Genomic DNA, 23990 nt, shown 5'->3' on the forward strand with positions numbered 1-23990 from the left:
CTTGTCTATTTAGTGTATAAGCTCTTCAGGGCAGGAACTCTTCTCTCACCATGTGTTTATACAATGTCTAGTGCAAAGGGGCTGTGGTTTTAGTTGGGGCCCTGTAAACACTATTGTAATGCAAATTATGATGTAAGCAAAGATTATCAGACCAGACCCTAAAAGGGAAGTTAGTAATTTTCTCATTCTCTCAGAGAGCACACAAAATATAGCCTCTCCTTCTGAAGAAACATATTAAAATGGCTTCTGCTGACCCTCCTCAGTATATCAGATAGGCTCAGCCAATCAGGGAGCAATGTAATTGTAACTATGTTATTTCCACATATGTGCACAAACTCAGTGTACAACTGTCTCTTGAATGACACGTAAATTGTAAATTTATGTGGCTTAATTCCTTGAACAGCCTCAGCCTAAATAATTTCTCTTTACAGGAAAACCTTGTGCTTCTCAAACATGCTCAGTTTTGTTAAACCAAAGGAAATGCATTACTCTAGAACATCATTTCACGTCCCACATTTATTTTTCTGAGCCCACGTACAAGCATATGATACAAAAAAAAAATACTAGCATACTGCTGTACATCAGCTGTGTGACATATGGAGAGAAAACGGTATATGAAAATCAAAGGAGGAGAGCATCCAAACTACAAAATGGTCACAGGAAGCAGTACTAATCACTGCTGGAAAGAAATTGGGCTAAAAGACAAGCAACTTTACAAATACAAGGTGAAATTCACCCCTGTGCACAGGGTCCTCACAAGGTCAATGCACACTTAAATCCCACATCAGCCCTACGTTGAGGTCTTAAGTTATGTGATAGGTCTTTTATTGGCCCTCTGTACAGGAGTGGATTTCAGCCATGATGAAGAGCACTTTAGCGCAGTGAGAATGAGTAGCCTATCAAGTAGTTAATCATAAGGCTAACAAAAGCTACTTAGTATTACAGTTTTAGTGACAGACTTATGCTCTACCTAGCAACCTGAACTTTCCTGAATAGTGTTATCCATAAAGTGTTCATTCAGGTAGATATATTTCCCAGCTACTCAGTGTTCATGTTAATGTGAAGTGTTGTTTTAACTCTGCCCTCTGGTAGACAATCTCAAATTACATAGGCCACTACATATTTACTATAGAAACTATGTCATTCAATAAATATTCCAGGTTTGAGAACAGTTTGAAATCACATGGCAAATAAATTGTGTCACACCATTTTTAACCACACTAGCTACCCTGAGGAGGATACTCCCTTTGTCTCAGATTGAGAGCAGAAACGTTTAATTTGTGAGAGTTTCAATGACAATTCAACTGGATTCTCAAAGTGCAGCCCTAGCAGAGTACTGACATCTGGTGGTCATTTCAGGTCTTCTCAGCAGTACATGCTGCTGTTGCCAGGCAATGAATGTGTGTAATCTCAAGGGCACTAAAGATCAAGGATAGATAACAGGGAGTGAAACTACACAGCCTGACCCATCATTAGTCTTCATCATAAATATACATACAAATTGGTAGTGTGGGCTGGACACTTGTGCTAACAGAAAACATTTCTCTAGGAAGACAACTTTATGCAGGGAAAGAAGGTGAAATTCATTCTGCATAGTCCATATTTAAATTATGTTAATTTTAGAATGACTTGAACAGATATTTTAATGTTATACTTTCAAACTCCTCAGAAATATGACATGCTACTGAAGCATCCAGTGATGCATATTGTTTTGTGGAATTTGCCAGATACAAAGTAAATAGAGATATGCTGCAATATACAAACAACAAAGCAAGAGTCATTTAAAGCTAACAAAACATTAACAGTGTTACTGGATTAAATTTACTCTAGCGATACTAAGTTTTTGTAAACAGAGCACATTCAATTTATCAAGATGTCCAAAACAACTGGGTCATTAAATGGAATTATATGAAACCGTCTTTTACCATCAACAGACAAACAAACAAACAAAAAGTGTTGTTTCCTATGTATGAATGTTTCTTACTAATGAAAAGAAGCAGTAAGATATGGGCCATCTTTTGTTAAACATTTAACACTCTGTTAAATTATAACCAGCAATGTTCAATGAACAAATTATCCCTTTCAACATCTGCTTGACACCAAAACTATCCAGGTAAAATCCATATCTGCTCATTTCAAATGACGATTAGAATTCAATCAGACATTACTAGAGATAGACCACAGCAAACAACTAAAGTTTGTGGACATTGGGATATAGGAGTTTGATTCAGGCCCATTACTAGATATTACAGTAACATTTTGTCTACTAAAACAACGAGTCTGGTGGCACATTAAAGACTAACAGATTTACTTGGGCATAAGCTTTCATGGGCTAGAACCCACTTCATCAGATGCATGGAGTGGAAAATTACACATGCAGGCATTATTATACTGACACATGAAGAGAAGGGAGTTACCTCACAAGTGGAGAACGAGTGCTGACAGGGCCAATTCGATCAGGGTGGATGTAATCCACTCCTAATAATAGATGAGGAGGTGTCAATTCCAGGAGAGGCAAAGCTGCTTTTTTAATGAGCCAGCCACTCCCAGTCCCTATTCAGGCCCAAATTAATGGTGTTAAATTTGCAAATGAATTTTAGTTCTGCTGTTTCTCTTTGAAGTCTGTTTCTGAAGTTTTTTTGTTCAAGTATAGCTACTTTTAAATCTGTTAGAGAATGTCCAGGAAGATCGAAGTGTTCTCCTACTGGCTTTTGTATGTTACCATTCCTGATGTCCGATTTGTGTCCATCTATTCTTTTACGTAGGGACTGTCCAGTTTGGCCAATGTACATGGCAGAGGGGCATTGCTGGCACATGATGTCATATATAACATTAGTAGATGTGCAGGTGAATGAGACTCTGATGGTGTGGCTGATGTGGTTGGGTCCTCTGATGGTGTCGCTAGAGTAGATATGGGGACAGAGTAGGCAATGAGGTTTGCTACAGGGATTGGTTCCTGGGTTAGTGTTTCTGTGGTGTGGTGTGTAGTTGCTGGTGAGTATTTGCTTCAGGTTGGGGGGCTTTCTGTAAGTGAGGACTGGCCTGCCTCCCAAGATCTGTGAGAGTGAGGGATCGTTTTCCAGGGTAGGTTGTAGATCGTTGATAATGTGCTGGAGAGGTTTTAGCTGGGGGCTGTACGTGATGGCCAGTGGTGTTCTGTTATTTTCTTTGTTGGGCCTGTCCTGTAGTAGGTAATTTCTGGGTACCCGTCTCGCTCTGTCAATCTCTTTCCTCACTTCCCCAGGTGGGTACTGTAGTTTTAAGAATGCTTGATAGAGATCTTGTAGGTGTTTGTCTCTGTCTGAGGGATTGGAGCAAATGCGGTTGTGTCTTAGGGCTTGGCTGTAGACAATGGATCGTGTGATGTGTCCTGGATGGAAGCTGGAGGCATGTAGATAAGTATAGCGGTCAGTAGGTTTCCGATATAGGGTGGTGTTTATGTGACCATCACTTATTTGCACTGTAGTGTCCAGGAATTGGGTCTCTTGTGTGGACTGGTCCAGGCTGAGGTTGATGGTGGGGTGGAAGTTGTTGAAATCCAGGTGGAATTCTTCAAGGGCCTCCTTCCCGTGGGTCCATATGGTGAAGATGTCATCAATGTAGTGCAAGCTGAGGAGGGGCGCTACGGGACAAGAGCTGAGGAAGCGTTGTTCTAAGTCAGCCATAAAAATGGTGGCCTACTGTGAGGCCATGCAGGTACCCATACCAGTGCCACTGACTTGACGGTATAAGTTGTCCCCAAATCTGAAATGGTTGTGGGTGAGGACAAAGTCACAAAGCTCAGCCACCAGGCATGCTGTGGCCTCATCAGGGATACTGTTCTTGACAGCTTATAGTCCATCCTCGTGTGGAATATTGGTGTAAAGAGCTTCTACATCCATGGTGGCCAAGATGGTGTTTTCAGGAAGATCACCAATGCACTGTAGTTTCCTCAAGAAGTTGGTGGTGTCTCGAAGATTGCTAGGAGTGCTGGTAGCGTAGGGTCTGAGGAGAGGGTCCAAATAGCCAAATAATCCTGTTGTAAGAGTGCCGATGCCTGAGATGATGGGGCATCCAGGGTTTCCAGGTTTATGGATCTTGGGTAGCAGATAGAATACCCCTGTCTACTAGTTACTGATAGCCAAACTTCAAAAACTTCAGATGCGTTTTGGTTCAGATATAAATCCAAAATTCTTGAAACATTCTGGGTCTTCACAAATGAGCTAGAAATCTTGCTAGGTCAGACTTATGGTAGTTTGTGCTTCCTGTCAGGCCACTGACTGACACACAAACAAAATCTGGCCTCAGATAGGTACACAACTGCCACAGGAATGACAGGGAGTTGGGTCAGATTGAACAATGCATCCATCAGTAGCCATTGACTGGTGGATTGCATAAAGCATCTGTGTTATTTACATTGTTTCTTCAAATCCAAACTGTAGCTTTATGAAGAAACTGCAATACAAATTTGCTATTCCCAGGTTGTTCAAACAATTTTCACTCATTTTCACCAAGTTGTAACTTCTCAGTAAATAAGTAGACCAGGCTGGAGAATTACCCACTTTGAATCTTTTTGTTAGCCAATCAAATTTGACAGATGGCTGACTCTTTTCCACTAATAAAAAACAAACAAAAATGAAGCTATCCTCAGAAAATCTTACTCATATAAAAAGCTATTTTTAGTGGATAAGATATTTTCCGATAGGCTGTGGCACTTATGGGCAATATTTTCACACATGTAATTACTTACATACAATTACACCCACCTAATTTGTAGGCAAAAATATCCAAGGTATGTAGGCAAATTGGTTATTTGAGTGCACACAGCCCATGCAGGGGATTTTCAAGGGACAAGTGGAAGTTAGGTGCCTGAATCTCAATGGGAGTTGAGAGCCTACCTGCTAGTTATCCCTTTAAAAAAATCTCCTCTTATGTCTTCCCAAATTAGCTGATTTTCACACACCCACTTCAGGTATCTTCCCAAATAAATGAAACTCATGCTACTATTTGAACCTCCATATGAAAACCTGGCCCTATAGGGCTATTTCCTAAGACAGTCATAATGGCCCCATTGCAAATCAATGGCAGTTGATCTTGGTGAAATTCTTTCCCATGCAAAGGACAGGCACAAGGACTATGGGCCACTTAAGTCCCACTTAAATCCTGTTTTCAGGGCTCAAGCGGAGCCCAGGACTTGTGCTGGTCTTCTGTACACTGAAGAATTTCACCCGCAATGAGTACCTGTCGCATTGCTGCATGAATACCAATTGAATAAAAGTTCTAAAATTACATCAGTCATTTGGTAAAAGAGACAGAAACAAGGATTCTTCTAAGAAAACATTGCCACAGGATCTACAGCTCCTCATCTGAAAAGAACATATTTTATTTTCTTTATTGTCCCCATAACATTTATTATCTACAAGTATTTCAGCTTTTCCAATACATGTATGTCATTGTAGGAGACTATTATTCTGTGACAATGTTCTGCTCCATGAATCTTTCATATATGTTTATCTTGGAGATTTTCCTAGGGGTTAGAGGTGTTCCCCACCCACAATCAGGCAAATTAGAGTTTAAAAATAAGGTTGTCTTGTTCTAATTGATAACATCATGTTGACAAATCTCTTCCGAAGACACGTGAAAGCAAAATAACCCATTCCCGCTAGCAAGCCAACCAACATGGTGGTACCAAGAACTCTTGGTGCCCTTTTCTTGGCCACCCGGAACGCAGTTGGCAGAACTGCTGAGATTAATATGTTGTTGACATGTCCTAAAACTTTGTTAAATGTTTTTCTCTTCAAGACACGTTCATAATAGGCTTCCAAGTTGGGTCGTTTTCCATTTCCCCAGTTTCTTCTTGCAAACCCCAGAAACTTCAGGCGATGTAATGTAACAGCAAGCGATACATCTGCCAAACTAAAGAATTCGCCACACAGCCAAGGCTGCTGTCCATCTTCTAATCAGAGATAAACACACAAAGAATTAGGAGCTAACAAAGTACAAGGTATGTGGAAGGTTGCCTGGTCTATTACATGTATGTTTACTGCTAGTACATAAACAGATTCATAAACAAGGATAGTACTTTTAAAAATCTGATTTAATAGCTAACTTCCTTCTCCAACCCCTTCCATAGTCTATACAATGCTGCAAAGTCTACCTCCCAGTTGCCCAGTAAGATCCACACTTCAGTTTGGTACTTTAAGACTCATTTTTTGCTCCCGATTAAATTTTCTCAAGACTAAATTAATTCAATAGAGGTGAAGGGAAACAAGGGAACTACAAGGGCTGCAGGTCCTGCTGGCAAAGGCGTGATAGAATAACACAAACAGGATGACACTACTTAAAAAAACTCAAATAGGAGCTGCTTACATCTGATGAAAATTTTCCAAGCAAAAGAAAATTAACCTGTTGATCTGGCCATTAGAGGAGCTCTGCATTGACCCATGGCCTACGCAGAACTTTTAAGATCTGACAGTAATTTTTTCAGAATTGCCAATTTAACTAGAAGTCCCCTAATTGCCCTCCTATGACCCAGTCAGCAAGTTACATTCTGTTTAGATCTCAAGTGGAAATGCTCAAGTGAAATACAATGCTCTCTGCTGTATTTTTCAAATCAAAATAAGTATATGCTCTCTGAGCCAGGGAGATCTGTGGTTATATCTAGAAGGCTGGGGAGAGAGACCTGTGCTGGGAGGGAATCAGTTCTGTGCAGCTGAAGAGAAATGTGGAAGTTAATCCTTACAAAAGAAGAATAAAAGGGAAGATCTAAGCAGCTAACTGTGTGAGCAGGAGACTTGTGTGAGGAAGAAGACTAGGAGGGAGGGAGAGATTGGAGTAGTAAAAGGAAGGAATAGAAGGTCAGAGACAGATTGAGAGGTGACTTCATTGTGGTATACAATACATTCACAGGGAGAAAATACCCAGTTGTACAGGGCTCTTTAATCTAGTAGTAAAAGGAATAACAAGAACCAGTGACTAGAAGTTAAAGACAGACAAATTCAAATTAGAAATAAGGCACTTTTTTTTTAAAGCAGTGAGGATGATTAGCTATTGGAACTACCAAAGGAAGTGGTGATTCTCTGTCTCTTGAAGTCTTCCGATCAAAACTGGATGCCTGTCTGGAAGATATGCTTTATTTAAACACAAGTTCATTGGGCTCCATACAGGGTAACTGCATGAAATTCTATAGCTTGTGTTACACAGGAAGTCTGACTAGCTGATCTAATGGTCCCTTCTGGCCTTAATATCTATGAATCTATAGCTGGAAAGTCAGAGAGATAGAATAAACAGGTAGAAAAGAAGATCAAAGATATGAAAGGGATTAGAACAGGAAGAAAAACGAAAAACAATACAGTCAAAGCTGTGTTATCTGGCACTTTCCCAACTGGAAAGCTCTAAAAACCATCATTTCTGATAGGGTTGCAGCCAGGTGTCCAGATCCGGGTGGTGCTCACCTCAAGCAGCTCCCCACAAGCAGCGATATGTCCCTGTTACTCCTAGGCAGAGGTGCAGTCAGACAGCTCTGTGCACTGCCCCCACCCCGAGCCCTGGCTCCACAACTCGCATTGGTAAGTATAACTCTTAGTTGACCGGAATATTTGACTAGCCAGAACCCTCATTCCCCCAACACGCCAGATAACAAAGCTTTTACTGTATATTAAAAATGGGCTTTATAATTCTGCACATTAATCTTTATTTTTGTTTAGGATTCTGACCAACAGTGAGAAGTGAAATCCGAACTGTCTGGAGGTTTGGTTCAGATGGGCACCCACACATTTAAGCTTATTCTTATCTTGCTGAAAGTAACATACATTGTGAAATGGAAATGAACTAATTACTTCAGTAAAGAAAACTCATAAAACTGCATTGGAAGTCTCATGAGAACACACTTTCCCATGTGTGTTGTGGTTTTACCTGCTTGAGGTTGGGCTGGGAAATACTTAGAACCAGCCTTCTAATTCAGTTTCCGAATGACCCCTTCCAATCCCAGATGGAGCCAGGGTGTGAGGAAGAGCACAAAAATGAAAGAACTGTGAGAATTGAGAAAACATTTTTTATGGTATCTATGGCCTAACCAAAGCAAGAACCAGACATCTCATAAAAAAGCCTGTAATCATGAGATTTTTCTGGTCTATTTGCAGACTCAAGAGGTTTAGATAGCTTAGATGAAGTTCAGAGAAGCATCTGATTTGTCAGAAGTCTGACATGCAGCCAAATGCCACCTCCCTTCCCCTGCTATACTCTTGTCAAATCTCAAACTAAGTGATGTCATGCCAGGTCACTGTTTGGATGAAAGATCTCTATGAGAAAACAAAGTACCTCATGAAGTGATGTTGGTACATCTCATTTGTTCACTGAAATGTTATCATCTGATCACTAGAGCTGCTATTCATGATGTGGGGGGTGGGGGGAGTTTGGAGACAGAGGAAATTGGAAGTGAATCTCAAGAAAGAAAAACCACGAGAAACAGTCATAAAAATGTTTGTATTTGGTTAAACAGCTCTCAGCACTAGAATGATATTAAGATTTCTGAATTCAGTTTTTTAATCAATTTGGGTAACTCTTCAACAAGGAGTCCAGAAAGTTCTAGGCTTGATTATGGTTTACAAATGCAAGAAACTCTAGAGCATCTCGATGAAATTCCAGAGGGTATAGATGAATCCTCAAGGGTTTGGTAATGGGATGAAATTCTTTGCTCGTGTAACTCCACTGGCATTGTGGCAGTACAGAATTTGGCCAAAAGATTTATTCACTATTGTATCATTCATTGGTTTTAATCCGGCCTGTATTGATAGAGACTAAAAGCTGTTACCATCTGACTTCTGATTTGCTGTCTATGTGAAGTGAGCTAGTTGTCTGAGTTCTGTTCTCAGTGAGTAGGAGTTCACTTACATAACACGGTTAATACCAACTAGCATCCTTATTGGTAGTCTCAGTAGAAGGGTGAAGGATTGAGAGCTTGATCCAGCTCCCAGTAAAGTGAGAGGAGAGGCTCCCATTGATTTCTGTGGGAGCTGGATCAGACTCTGGATGACCACAGAGAATGAGCTTTCTTTAAAAAGGATCGGCTAAGGTTAGGACATAGTGGCACAAAAGTGTGAGGGAACTTGCACTGCCGCTGCTCTGCAGTGTTTTTGTTCTGTGACTAGAGGCCTTTAATCTCCAGGACTGTCAGTTATGTACCTATCTCCATCACAACGGTTTAAATTCAGCATGGTATTTAAGCATATGCCTAACTTTAAGCATGAGGCCTACTGACGTGTTTAAAGTTAGGCACGAACTTGTTATGTTGAATTGGGACCTCAAGCAATTTATGAAATGTTTTTTTAAAAGCAGTATGGAATGTTGTGGCTAATCATGCTGAAAATGTGTGATCAAGGTCTCAAAAGCACACTTAAAAGTGCTCATATATGCTCCTAATGACAGTAAATTGCATTAGACTAAATTAGTATTGAAAGCCATATTTGATAGGCTCAGTGCAGTTAGATGGCTATAAATTAAAACGGATACATCAAAAAGTATCATACAGAACAAATGCTGCTATCTGGATGAATCAATTGTGTTAAACATAACTGTCAATAGAATTAAACAGGAATAATCCCTTACCTGGTGTTTCTTCATTTCTCCTTTGTAACTCAGTCTCCACCTGATCCAAAACTTTTTCCAATTCATCAAGTATTTTCTTCAGGTACTTTATATTATCATGGTCCAGCAGCTTAGACTGCAAATATACATAGGTTATAGTTTTAAACAATCATACATATATATTATAGTTAGTGTTTTGGGAAGAAGATTCATTTTGGGATTACAGTACATATTCATAAAATGTGCACATTTTCCCATCACAGTTAAAAGCCAAGTGGAAGCTATTGGCAATACGCATATTAGTAACGATTCAAAGAACAGAAAAAAATTATTTCCAGCATGGAGATACTCTGAGTGCTTAATCCTGCAATGGGGTGAGTGCTCTCACTTCAGTCCAGCAAGACACTCACGTACAGGCTTAACTTTGAAGTCTGTGGCATATTAAAGTTCTTTAAATTAAGCATGTATTGAAGTGTTCTGCTGGATGGGAGACGAAGTGCTAAACGTTTTGCAGGGCTGTCTCCCTGAATGAGCACACTGATAATGACAGGTGAATCATTCCAGGAGAAGTCCAATATTACCAACCAATTAGTTTAGCGGTGGGATACCATTAATTTACTCACCTTAAGGCGCTTCTGTTTTGCTATATAAGCATCTTGGAGGTCTGGATTTTCTTTGGCAAGCTTCTTTAGTTCCGATTCTGTGTTACCTATCTGGCCTAATAAAACACAAACAGGAATTATATAAAATCACCCACTATATTCATGTTTTCATCCACAAAAATTAATGAGTAAGTGGAGTTAAAAATTGCTACAAAACATATGTCATTTTAAATGGGAAGTGGTTTCTGAATGAAGTTTCCATGTCAAGTGGCTCAGAGATATCACAGTTTGGAGTAGTGGAATGATGAATTAACAAGGGGCCCCAAAACATTTTCTACTCCCTATTTTGTGATTAATTCTATAAACCAGGCACTTGCTTCCAGGGAGAAAGAATGAAGGACTGGGGAAGCTATTCATTTGTTCTTTCAGTAAACCCAACTTCTTTGTTACTCATTACCAAAGAGGGAAGGGCAATGGCACATGGCAACAGATGTAATAAACAGCTGTATCTTTGCAGCAAATGCTTATACTTTGTTCCTGAAAAATATTTGCCACCAAGTTTTCAAAGGTGGTCTCTAATTTTGTGTGAGCAATTTCTGGGTGCCCAAGTTTGGACACCTGGGCCTGGAGCACCCACAGCTCCCTTTAAGTTTGATCGGTGTACTGAGCAGTTCTTAAAAAAATCAAGGCACAAAGGGCCAAATTTTTACAGGTATTTATGCATCTAAAGATCTTTGTCTATCTGCACCTTTTGAAAATCTGGCCCAAAGTGTTCCAAGTTGGTCAAAATTTGAGACACCTAAAATCAGCAGCCCCTTTTGAAAATGTTGGGCAGGGTGTATATTTGCTATAGGCTAGGAAAAGGTTCTGCTTGTGTAATGCGAAGAAGAAATGTGAGTGAAGACCCTATAGAGACATTATCATTATTTATTTGTATTACAGAGGGGATAACTTTTTCATTTTTAAACAAGTGTGTAGTTTGTTTGGACGTTGGAAGAGACTCCACCAGCTCACAAACCCATAATGTCAAAAGTTAGGCTCAGAGTAAGCAAGTTTTTATTAAACACATATCTCCAGTAATAAAAAACTGAACACAGAAGAATACTTATAGGGCCTGAGCCTCCTCTCAAATTCACTAGGGGAAATTAGGTGTAACTCTTTTAGAGGGCTTGTCTACAATCCAAATGTTTTGCTGGTAGAGCTGTGCCAACAGAGACCCCTAGTGGAGATGTAGTATAACCCAACAGAAGGAGCTGTTCTGCCAACACAGCTAAACCACCTCTCTGAACAACATTAGATATGCTAACATAGTCAGCTAAGCTGCATCTATACCAGGAATCTTGCTGCACAGCTGTATCAACTAGGAGGTGTGATTCTCTCACACTGCTAGCCAACAGCTATGCCATCAAAACTTTGTAGAGTAGATGAAGCCTAAATCTGTGGAGTTAAATTGAAGTAAAATTGCTGTAAGAGAAGAATACGGCCCATTATTTTATATGTTCTTTGTTTCAACCTTAAATAGCCGTGAAAGTCATATTTCAACAAGTTACCTACTTGGCCTGATAAAACAGAAACAGGAATTATATAAAATCACCCACTACATTCATGTTTTAGTCCACAAAAATTAAGTAAGTGGTGTGCAAAATTGCAAAGAAACATGTCATTTTAATCAGCTTGAAGAAATGAGAAGTGGTTTCTGAATGAGAACATGGCACACATTAAATGTCTTAAAAACTGGCTAATTGATAGGTCTCCAAATTTAATTTAAAGGAGGAATTATCATTACGTGTCTGTGTTACTAGTGAGGTCCCAAGATCTGCTTCTTGGCCCTATGCTATTTATATTTGTATCAATGACCGGGAAGAAAACAGAAGCGTTACTGATAAAGTTTGCACACGACACAAAGATTAGAAGAATTGTAAATAACCAAGAAGTGATATACAGTGATCTGAGTCATTTGCTAAACTGGGGGCAAGCAATGAAGCAAACAATATGCATTTCAATATGGCCAAATGTAAAGTCCAACATCTAGAAACAAAGACTGGAGGCCCTACTTACTGGATGAGGGATTCTATCCTGGGAAGCACTGACGCTGAAAAAGAGTCGGTGGTTATGGTGGATAATCAACTGACCATGAACTCACAGTGCAATGCTGTAGCTATAAGAGCTAATGCAATCCTTGAATGTATAAATGGGGAACTCTTGAGTAGAAAGTCTATATTACATCTGTATTTGGCACTTGTGAGACTGCCGTTGGAATACTGTGTCCAGTTCTGGTGTCCATATTTCAAAATGGATGTTGAAAAATTGAAGAGGGTTCAGAAAAGAGCCACAGGAATGATTAAAGGATTAGAAAACATGCTTTGTTGTGAAGGACACAATGAGCTCAATCTATTTGGCTTATCAAAGAAGAAAATGGGGTGATTTCATCACAGTCTACAAGCACCCTACATGGGAAACACAAATTTGATAACAAAAGGCTCTTTAATCTAGCAGGCAAAGTTATAACAAAATTCAGTGGCTGGAACTTGAAGCTTGACATATTCAAACCAGAAATAAGGTGCAATTTTTAACAGAGAGTGTAATTAACCACTGGAATAACCAAGGACTGTGGTAGATTCTCCAATCACTGGACATTTTTAAATCAACATTATATGTTTTTCTGGTAGATATGCTCTAGTCCAACCACAGTATTGGACTCGAAGCAGAATTTAAGTCAATGAAGTCCTATGGCCTGTGTTATGCAGAAGTCAGACTAAATGACTACCATGGTTCCCCCTTCCCTTACAATCTACATGTTAGGAGTCAGAAATTGGTCTAAATGGAAAAATCAATAGGTGAAATCCAGGCCCCACTGAAGACAATAAGAGTTTTGCCATTGACTTCAATGGGGCCAGGATTTCATCCCATATCCTGCTTTGAAGATTCCCAAAATGTGGGGTTGTGCAGATCCAGGATTTTGGGACAAACTGATCTTTAAAAATTAATTTAATTTGTCAGATGAACCCAGGCTGCTTATCCTTTTTTGCCCCCAGGTGTGAAAATAAAGGTATTTCTCCTACAAAAAGTGGGGCCAAATTCTCCTCTCACGCAAGTTTTAGATCAGTGAAACTCCACTCTTTGTAAGGCTACTCTTCATTACGCTAGTTTCAGAGAGAGGACAGTCAGGTTCATTATTTTAATAGAAGTTCTGCTGCCATTGTACATTTCTACATTTACAAAGAATATATTTTCTTCACTGCAATGGTTTGGTGCAGGCACTATTAGTGCAGCCTACAGGAAAATATGTATATTGTTTTATAACCTAAAACAGCGAGATAAAAAAATTAAAATTTTGCAAATGCCATTACTGTCTGTGCATTTTAAGCACAAACCGAGTTGCTATCCTTTCCTGTTGTTAGCAGAATTAACTCCACAGATATTCCCAAAAGGAGTATTTTTCCACATTTTCAAATCTTTCAAAATTTTAAGCAAAATATCTTTTAAAATTATCAAGATTTTAAAGTTAAAATGACACATATAGGGCTAGATTCTTCCCTCAGTAGTATGCTCATAACTCTACTGATGTCCAATGGGACTGTGATCACAAGAGATAGTAGCTATGACTCAGATATTTTATCTGGTTGGCAGTTGAAGCTGAACAAATTCAGACTAGAAAGAAAGTGCACTTTGGGGGTGTGGGGGCGAGGAAGGATTGTTACCAGCCTAATATGGAAAAGGACATGTTCATTCTAAAACAAAGACCTTGATGAATGTACTCGTCTTTCAGCCCACAAAACTATTATAGATAGCAGTATTTCCTGTCATTATGACTGAATGCTCAACATTGGGAGAATGGAACTGAAGTTTCCTAAATCCCTGGTTTTGAGTTACTGGATAAAATTTTCAGAGGTGCCTACATTACTTAGAAGCCTAGGCCCTCATAAGCAACTTACATACTTTTGAAAATTTTACTGTTCATTTAAAAAGGCCAATATTTTAAAAAAATGAGTGCCTAAAACTAGGCCAATAAATCCATATCATGTTACTTTATTAAGTGAGCTGATTTTCAAAACTGCTGACCACCCAGTTGCTCCCAGTTATTTAAGTGCCTAACTGTAGGGCATCCGTTTATCAAACGTATTTGCCATCAACAATGTCTGAGTATGAGTTGTTTATGTGTTAAGCAAATTTTAAAACTACATTCTTATTCAGGTCTCAGGGATCTTTAAATATAAAACATATTTAGAACCAAGTAAGAAAGATCTGTTAAATGGCAATATTTTGGGGTTTATATTCAGGCTACATACTGCGAATTCTAGTTGTTGCATAAGCTGGAATCATGGAATCCACTGTTAATTCTGGGTGTAAAATGCAGCCATGCGTATAGGCATCCATAGGCAAGGAGTCCAAGAGCTCTCTATAGTGTTGCACCCTTGGATAATACATGCTTCCTTCTTCTGGCATTAATCTTGGTGTCCTCTCTGAAATACATTTATTTAGGAGATTTTTAAAAATAAATCAGAAGAGCTATATAATATATGTAATGATATTATGATAAGACTAGTGTTCTTAATGGTACTTCAGTTGTCCCTGTGTAGCACAGATGACATGGTTATCAAGTGAAATCCTCACTACTGGATGATTCCCGCCCCCCCCAACTATGAGCCCAGTTCAACAAAACACTTAACCGTGTGCTTAGTTTTCAGCATGTAATCCCATCCCTCTTCAGCAATGTACTTAACCATGTGATTAAAGAGACCTTAGCAGAGCAGAGAATCTGCTCCATAGCATATTATAGTCAAGCAGTTTCAGCAGAATCAATTTTTTACATTTCAAGCAATGTCACTACATAGTGAAGTACAATAGACATCTCTTATGGCCCATTAAAAAGAAAATATTGCAGTGATTCAAGAACTCTATTATAAAATGATACTTTAATTATTTTAAATATGTTTTTAAAGAGTTTTACAGCAGCATTAACAGTTCATTTATAACTGTATTCATAGATTGTAGCCACCCTCAGCTTTACCCAGCTCTCTATTTCCTCCAATTATTATCTGACCAAAAGGCAAGCAGCTAGCAATTAATTCAGCAGGTGTTGAACTGCTAATAGTGACATGTTCTTACTGCTACGGGAATCTCTAAAGTCCACTGCAGAATTTTATCCTTGAAACTACATTTGCCAGTTAGGGACATAGCGTATCAGAACCCTAACTAGAGAGCACCAATACAAAAGGTTGCGTCTTCTTCTCACTCCAAGAAACACAGTTTCTGTGCACAAGCCAAAAAAAAAAAAAGTTTTCTTTAAAAATTGGTCCTGCCTATTTGCTAGTAATGACAAGTGTTGTGAAATTTCAAGGTATGCCACTATTCCTTTGTTATTACCATAGATGTACTCTTCCCACTTCTATCTCCTTATTCCATTTATTCGTGTGCACACATGCAAGCACACACACTCACTATTCTCTCTCCTTTACAGGGTATAATTAAAAAAAAGATTATTCTGGAATTATCCAGGAAACTACACCATTTTTGTGTGAGAGGTTTTTTCCAAAAATTGAAAATGTTTTGCATCCTTCTGTGAAACTATTATTTTATATTAGTCCTTGCTATACAATTAGTACAGCAAAGTATTATCATATTTCTGACCTGTGTGGGCTAGCAGGATAAGTGATCAGAATATCCGTTATCTTGCCAAATAGATGTTAAAGTATTTTCAATGCAATCCGTTTGCTTGGGGAATGCGAAACTTTTTATGGAAATGAACAAAACTCTATACAGCGACACATAAGTACTGCATTAAAAATCACATAATCTAAAAAAAATTTTCATTACCATCCACGAATGTCTCTTCAAGATAATCAATAATCTGTGTGGCCTCACAAATAATGTTTTCCCCATGGATAAGGACAGGCACTTCTCCAGATGAGTTTAAACGCATAAACCAAGGTTCATTGTGTTCACTCAGGGGTAAACTTACATCATGTTCTTCACACTTCAGTGCTTTTTCAGCAATCACTAAGCGCACCTGAAAAATATTGCAAGAATTACTTGATTAAGCTATTTGCCAGGGATAAACTGATAGACTGTTCAATTAGAGGGGCAATGTGTTTCAGTGGGAGTCAGGAGTACTGGGGTCTATTCCCAGCTGTGCCACTGATCTGCTGTGTGACCTTAGCAAATCTCTTCACCTCTCTGTCTTCTTTCACATCCTTTGTCTACTTAAATTGTGTTCTCTGTAGGTATGGACTATGTACAGTTCCTAATGCAACTGAGTCCTAATCTCAGTTGGGATCCTTAAGTGGTACTGTAATACAAACAAACAAACAAACAACAAAGAATAATTGTAATTGCCTAAAACTCTTCTTTCAACACATTTATCATGAGCATAAAATAGTTGGTGGCTATTACCTGACTGACAGGTATTCCTAGAAACAGTTGATAAAATGTAAGTGAATTAACAACACAAATTTTTTTTTTTAAAATATCTTAAAACCTGGTGCTATAGTTTTGGTGATGTCTAAATTCCTTTCCCATATACTCTCGAATATGTTCTGTATACATAACTGGAACTGAGGCATACTTTTTTGGAATTTTTTATTAAGACAAAGTTACAATAAAATATTAACATACTACATTGGACATGACTTATTAAGGATCAGGTTAATATTCAAAAAGCCTGGCTAAAGATTTGCTGGCTGGAGAGCTCTCCCCCTTTGAATAAATGTAAAAAGGGTGGCCAAATTTCTGAATACCTGTCCTCTTTTTGGTGCTTCTCTTGTGTATGTACTTGGTGTGAAAGCTTCTCCATTACAAGAATAATCCATATTTTATTATACCATAATTGTTTGCTTTGGCAACTGAACCATTTGTAATAAAGGTGAGAAACAGCCCTTTGTTAAAAAGTATCAAAACGTCTTCTGAATTAGAACACAAAATAGATGTATATGCTCATGTCGTCTTGTTATATTTACAGACTACAGAAGTGCCATTCAAAATTATCTGTTACATTTTAACAACTCAAGGAGTGTTATATTTCTGTTTTAAAGCTCCTAGTCATCCTTCCTCGTAGGCCTCCTCCCCGCTGCCTCCAGTGCTGGATTTAGGGATTCTGCATTTCGAAATGATCACAGTCCCCTGGAGGCCTTGCAAGCCTTTCAGGGCCTAAAAAGAAAGCTTTGTGGCCTTGCCCCTCACCATCTCTTCCTCCTCCCTCTCCAGATCTAGGCAACAGCGCTACTTCCCTCTGCCCACGCCTAACCATCCAGATTGGGACCTGCAAGGCAAGAAGGCCACTGAGCTGCGGCTGCCGCCGCCACGCCCCAGACGGGGCGGCAAAGACGCGAGGGATCTGTCCAGGTGCTGATCCCTGCTGGCACCCCCGAGAGCAACCAGGCACTCACCTTTTGGGAGCAGAACGAGTGGGTCCAGTGGTACAGTATTAACTTAGCCTCTGCCTTGCAGTCAGCCAGGAGCACGCTGCCCGCTGCCGCGCCATCCTCCTGCCGCGCCATCGTTCCCAGGGGCTGAGCGGCCTCAGAACCGGCTCCCCAGCGGACCGGGCTGCCCGGCTGCTACGGAGCGTGCGCCGGCGCTCGGAGCATGCTCCGTGACAGCCGCCGCCCTCGCACGGCATCGGTACCTGCGCCCTGGCCGCACCGGGGAGGAAACGCAGGGGCGGGCGGGGCAGGACTAGGAAGAGAAGGGGTGGAGGAGGGACAGAAAAAAAAAGTGGGATCAGATTGTGGGGGCTTGTGCTGCACCCATGGACAGTGCATCACTGCACCTGCCACCCCCTACACAGGGCTCTGGCGTGAAAGCCCCAATCTAGCCCAATGCCTAGGTAACCTCTGCGGGGAAAACCCAAAGCAGCTGCCGCCTAGAGAGCTCATGCACTGAGTGCCCCCCAATATTGGCAGACATGATTTGGGTGTTTAAAATAATACATGGGTTAGAAACTGTAATTCTGGTAAGGTACAAACTGCAGGGCAGAATCTGGCATAAAGAACATAAAGTCCCTCCATAACCAACAACCATGGCTGTGTGTGTTTGTGTCCCATCTTTACATGTGTTTATAGCCCTCAGTCAAGAATGGCCAATTTGCTAAGGTTAGCCCAAAACATTGAGGACCCAGCCCTTCAATGTGTATCCCATGCCCAGCATGTTGAGCTAAATTAAACAGAATGTTCCTTATACAGGCATAAATATATATGTACATGGAAAAAGTCCACACCTCAAGAAAGTTCATTTATGCTTGATGAATAAATGGATGTTTTAACAATCACATGATTACACGACGCTCAAGGAAAATACGTTTTGCTGAAGAGAAAAAACACGATGGACGTCATCATCCAGCAAGAACATTAATCAGACTGTGTTACATTACCTTACCCACCTGTGTTTCTTGTATTGTTATTATTACATCTTCATATTTGCTTTCCTTCAGCCTAAACCAGGGAGTCAATGCTCTTGAATTTTTAAGGGTGACATACAGAGGAAATAAAAAGATTTTCCCTCCTTTTTGTTATCTACGAGGAATAAAGAAGGCCTGAAAAACATATGATGGTAGGATTCAGCCATACTCATCAGAAATTTCTCCCTCCATTCCAGGATATGAGGAAAAGTGAGAGGAAGCAATTTCTGACAGTGTCACCACCATGTATCAGAAATTATGTCCCCTAGGCCAGGAAAATGCAGAAAGCATTTTTTGTGGATGAGTAAAGATGGTACATAGCTTATATTAGATCTTGCAGCTAGCAGGAAATCGGATAGGAAAGCCTTTTCTAGGACTACCCTGTTTCACACTAAATATTCCCCACAGCTAGGGCAGGGCAAGCCAAACCGGAATCTAGGATGTTGTGAGTTCTAGGCCCTGTTGGTACTAAGTGTGTTTCATTTCATTTTAGACATAGTGGGTAAAATCCTCACTCTACTGAAGTCAATGGAAGTTGAGCCATTGGTGTCAACAGAGCCAGGATTTCACCCACTATTCATAGTCACTTACCTCTGTAATGTAATTGTGACCAAGGCATTTAAATAAGGAGGGAAAGAGGGAACAAAGAGTCAGCTCCCACCCCTGTAATACTCACAAGAGTGAGGCACAATTGCAGTCTTTGGATTCCCCTGAACCTAAGGACTGTGGCAAGGCCAGCATCACAAACAGCACAAACTTCCTCAGAGGAGGTAAGCAGTATTTCAGGGGAGTGACCCTACACAGCCCCACCCCTTTGGGTACTGCTCAATACAGTTCTGGGGGTACATTTTGTGCCCTGCAACAAAGTGATCAAGGGGAAGTTATGATTCTTCTGCAAACTCCAGGCACAATGCCTCCCAAAGCTCACATTGGGAAGTGTGGACATGACAGAGGCATACAAAATAATGAAGGGTATAGAGAAGTTAGAATGGGTGTTCCTATATACACTCTCATAACACAAGTACAAAGGGACATTTGATGAAACTGAAAGACCATACATTTTAAACTGATAAAAGGAAATTCTTCTTTATACAATCCAAATTAAACTGCGGAATTCATTGCTACAAGACATAATTGAGATCAAGAGTTAATTGGGGTTATATAAATGTCTATCTATATAGCTAAATGTCCTCATAGTTACATCAGATAGTACAAAATATAGAAAGGATATAAACCTTCATAGTTTAGGATACTATCTTAGAAAATCAGGCTTATGTTATATTGCTCATGGATTTGAATTCTAATTAGAGCTAGTACAAGACAATTATAATCAATGCTACCATCTGTGACCTTGCTTTAAAAGCCTGGAAAAGCCACTGCAGAAAAGAAATTAGTCCTCCTGTTAGGAGGGCATCATCTCAGACTTGAACTCTGCAGAACAGGAGAGTGTAATTGGCATGGCTCAGGAAAGCTTTCCTAGATGAGAATATTTGAATGTCTGCTCTGCAGTTTGTGAGGAGCTAAGAGAATAAGAAGACACACTGGGGCACTTAAGAACATTTCTCTTTCTAAACTACAATGGTGTCTTTCTGTTGACTTCACTGAGTTTTGGATCAGCCCCCAGAACTACTACTCAGACAAGTCATATAAATGTATAGTAGTGCCTGAGAATTATAAACATTCCTTCAGATTTTGTACATTAAAATATGGGGAGTCCAATATTAAATTTTCCATAGTATATTGTCTGAGAGAAGTGAAAGTAATTATTTGTACATGATAACAAATCTTCATAGCCCAGTGGTTCTTTGACTTAGTATTTATAGCAGTGTTTAAGTAGCCTTAATTATTTCTGATGCCTTCACTGTTACGAATTTTCCCTTTAACATGAAAAATAAGAAGCATATCAGCTCACTGAGAAATTCATTGTCTGCAGTACTCGGTCTGTTGTCCAGTTAATTCTGGAATTTATGGGGAAATGAGGGATCATTTGTTTATTCAAATACAAAATATCAGAGATTTTTTGATCAATTGAAGATCATCCCAAATAGATGGCCCTGTTCTCTATTGTTTGTATACCTCAAACTCCCATTAAACAACCATTCACTCTAATGATAATTTTGGGTGTGCAAAGAATGGAGATCAGGCCCTGCCTAAACACTGTGGCTTATAATATTTTATTAAGTGTTTTGTTACAATGTCTGGCTGTGCAAATGTCTAGTGCTTGAATCTGTAAACATGTATGCCTTTGATTAACTTTAATCACATGAGTACTCTCATTGACTTGAAGCAAACACTGTGTAATTAAGTGCAGATTATTTATTATTAACTAATAAAAATGAATTTTTGTTGTATTTCGGGTGAGCTGTTACCTTGGGAAACAGAAAATTCTTCCTTCCTCCCTTGATGTATTTTTCTCACATCCCTGAGTGCAGCTCTGGAGGAATAATATAACTAAAGGATGTACCATCCAAACAACAAGCATTTACTAATTTGAATACATTAATGTTTAGAAATTAATGAATAATATTAATTCTAGTAAAGCACAAAAATTGTTTCCTTACACGAACAGCATTTCAAACAAAGAAATGCCAATGAAATTATAAGAAACATGTACAATAGTTTAGAAAAGCAAAGGTTTTTTATCTGGATATGTCTAACATGTCTTCCACTGTAGTAATGGTTTGAATGATCATGAGTTAATTCAGTTTCAGGTAAAAGGCAGGATAAACTAAAATAGGTCTGCAGCTAGGGTTTGTGATTTCAAAAGGGCAAACCTGAAAAAAAAAATGAAGAGACTTCCTTGAGTTCTACTGTCCACTCCACTTCCCTAAGTATCTGAATGTGGAGAAGGCTTGGAATTACTTTAAGTCAAGGCTGCAGAAACTATCTGAAGCATGCATCTCAAGCAAGGGGAAAAATTGTAGGGAAGAGTGTCAGACCAAATTGGATGAATATCTCAAACAGGTTATTCAGAGACAGGAGAGAGCCTACAAGGAATTGACCAAGGGATGAATCGGCAAGGAAAGCTACCTCTTGGAGGTCAGAAACTGTAGGGTAAAAGTGAGAACTGCCAAAAGCCAAGCAAAGTTGGACCTTGCAAAGGAAATTAAAACCAACAGTAAAAGGTTCTTTAGCCATATAAATAAAAAGAAAACCAGGAAAGAAGTGGGACTGCTAAACACTGAGGATGGAGTGGAGATTAAAGATAATCTAGTTATGGCCCAATGCCTAAATGAATACTTTGCCTTGGTTTTTAATAATGGTAACGAGGAGCTTGGGGGCAGTGGCAGGGTGGATAATGGAAACAAGGATATGGAGGTAGAAATTACCACATCAGAGGTAGAAGCCAATCTTAAACAGTTTAATGGGACCAAATCAGAAGGCCTGGATAGTCTCCATCCAAAAATATTAAAGGAACTGGCACATAAAATTGCAAGCCCAATAGCAAGGATTTTTATTGAATCCATAAAATCAGGGGTGGTACCCTATGACTGGAGAACTGCAAATACAATACCTATGTTTAAGAAAGGGGAAAAAATTCTGTGAAACTACAGGCCTGTTACTTTGACCTCAACTGTATGCAAGGTCTTAGAATAAATTTTAAGAGAGAGAGTTGTTAAAGACAGAGGTAAAACGTAATTGCGATAACACATAAAATGGTTTTACAAAAGGTAGATCATGCCAGACCAACATGGTCTCTTTCTTTGAGACGATAACCGATTTTCCAGATAAAGGAAATGCAGTAGATCTAATCTACCTGGATTTCAGTAAAGCATTTGATACAAGTCCACATGGGAAATTATTAGTTAAATTGGAGAAGGTGGGCATTAATATGAGAATTGAAAGATGAGTAAGGAACTGGTTAAAGGATAGACTACAACATATCATGTTGAAAGTGAACTGTCAAGCTGGAGGGAGGTTACTAGTGGAATTCCTCAAGAACTGGTCTTGGATCCGATTGTATTTAACATTTTCATTAATGACCTTGGTACATAAAATGGGAGTAAAATTTGCAGGTGACACAAATGTGGGAGGTGTTGTCAATGTAGAGGAGGACCAGAGTATCATAAAAGAATATTTGGAGGACCTTGAAAACAAGTAATAGCAATGGGATTAAATTTAACAGTGTGAAATGCAAGGTCATATGCTTAAGGACTAACAACAAGAAACTTTGCTACAAGACAGGGACATATCAGTTGGTAGTGACAGAGGAGGAGAAAGATCTGGGTATATTGGTTGATCACAATTGGTTAATCCACATCAACTTGGGTGTATTAGTAGATGCAGCTGTGAAAAAGACTAATGCAATCCTAGGATGAATCAAATGAGGGATTTCCAGTAGAGATAGGGAAGTGTTATGACCATTGTCCAAGGCACTGGTAAGACCTCACCTGGAATACTCTGTGCAATCCTGGTCTCCCATGTTCAAAAAAGATGAATTCAAACTGGCAGCCAGGTGCAGAGAAGGGCTACTAGGATGACCAGAGCAATGGAGACTCCCTTACGAGAAGATACTTAAAGAGCTTGGCTTGTTTAACCTAACAAAACGACAGCTGAGGGAAGAGGTGTTTGCTCTCTATAAATATATTAGAGCAGTGGTTCCCAAACTTGTTCCGCCGCTTATGCAGGGAAAGCCCCTGCCGAGCCAGGCCGGTTTGTTTACCTGCCGCATCCGGAGGTTCGGCCGATCGCGGCTCCCAGTAGCCGCGGTTCACTGCTCCAGGCCAATGGGAGCTGCTGGAAGCAGTGGCCAGTAAGTCCCTCGGCCCGCGCCACTTCCAGCAGCTCCCATTGACCTGGAGCAGTGAACCGCAGCCACTGGGAGCCGCGACTGGCCGAACCTGTGGATGTGGCAGGTAAACAAACTGGTCCGCGTGGGGCTTTCCCTGCACAAGCGGCAGGACAAGTTTGGGAACCACTGTATTAGAGGGATAAACACCAGAGAGGGAGAGAAGTTGTTTAAATTAAGGGAAAATGCTGGCACAAGAAAAAAGGGATATAAACTAGCCATCAGTAAGTTTACGCTTGAAATTAAAGTAAGGTCTAGACTTCAGAGAAGTGAAGTCCTGAACAGCCTTCCAAGGGAAGTAGTGGGGGTAAAAAAATTAACTTGTTTTAAGACTGAGCTTGATCAGTTTATGGAGTGGATGGGATTGCTGCAGTGGCATATGGCCACGACTGCCATTAGTAAATATGTCCAATGGCCGGAGATGGGACACTAGAGAAGGAGGGCTCTGAGTTACTACAGAGAATTCTTTTCCTGGTGTCTGGCTGGTGGCCCATGTGCTCAGAGTGCCATATTTGGGATTGGGAAAAAATTCTTTCCAAGTCAGATTGGGAGGATCTGAAGGGGTTTCACCTTCCTCTGCATCATGAGGCCTGGGTCACTTGCTGGTTTGAACTAGAGTAAATTGGGGATTCTCTGTAAC

General features: G+C 39.8%; 1 protein-coding gene across 9 annotated transcripts in view; it reads right to left on the bottom strand.

Moving 5' to 3' along the window:
- Positions 1-498: 498 nt before the first annotated feature.
- The window catches only part of GDAP1 (ganglioside induced differentiation associated protein 1), a 52761-nt gene continuing 29269 nt past the window's right edge, over positions 499-23990 (bottom strand). For 3 of the 9 annotated variants that reach the window (XM_027826027.3, XM_037892407.2, XM_037892408.2), the window contains exons 2-6: positions 15984-16176; positions 14456-14629; positions 10188-10282; positions 9586-9700; positions 499-5935 (exon numbers count right to left, since the gene is read on the bottom strand). In XM_027826027.3, coding sequence (XP_027681828.1) covers positions 5553-5935; positions 9586-9700; positions 10188-10282; positions 14456-14629; positions 15984-16089 — 873 coding nt within the window. In that variant the 5' untranslated portion in view covers positions 16090-16176 and the 3' untranslated portion in view covers positions 499-5552. Of the gene's footprint in view, positions 5936-9585; positions 9701-10187; positions 10283-14455; positions 14630-15983; positions 16177-16339; positions 17493-17551; positions 17804-23990 lie in introns of those variants that run through there. The other 6 variants (XM_027826029.3, XM_037892410.2, XM_037892406.2 and 3 more) reach the window with 5 other exon arrangements.

Source organism: Chelonia mydas, chromosome 2, assembly GCF_015237465.2.
Source record: "Chelonia mydas isolate rCheMyd1 chromosome 2, rCheMyd1.pri.v2, whole genome shotgun sequence".
Taxonomy (NCBI): Eukaryota; Metazoa; Chordata; order Testudines; family Cheloniidae; genus Chelonia; species Chelonia mydas.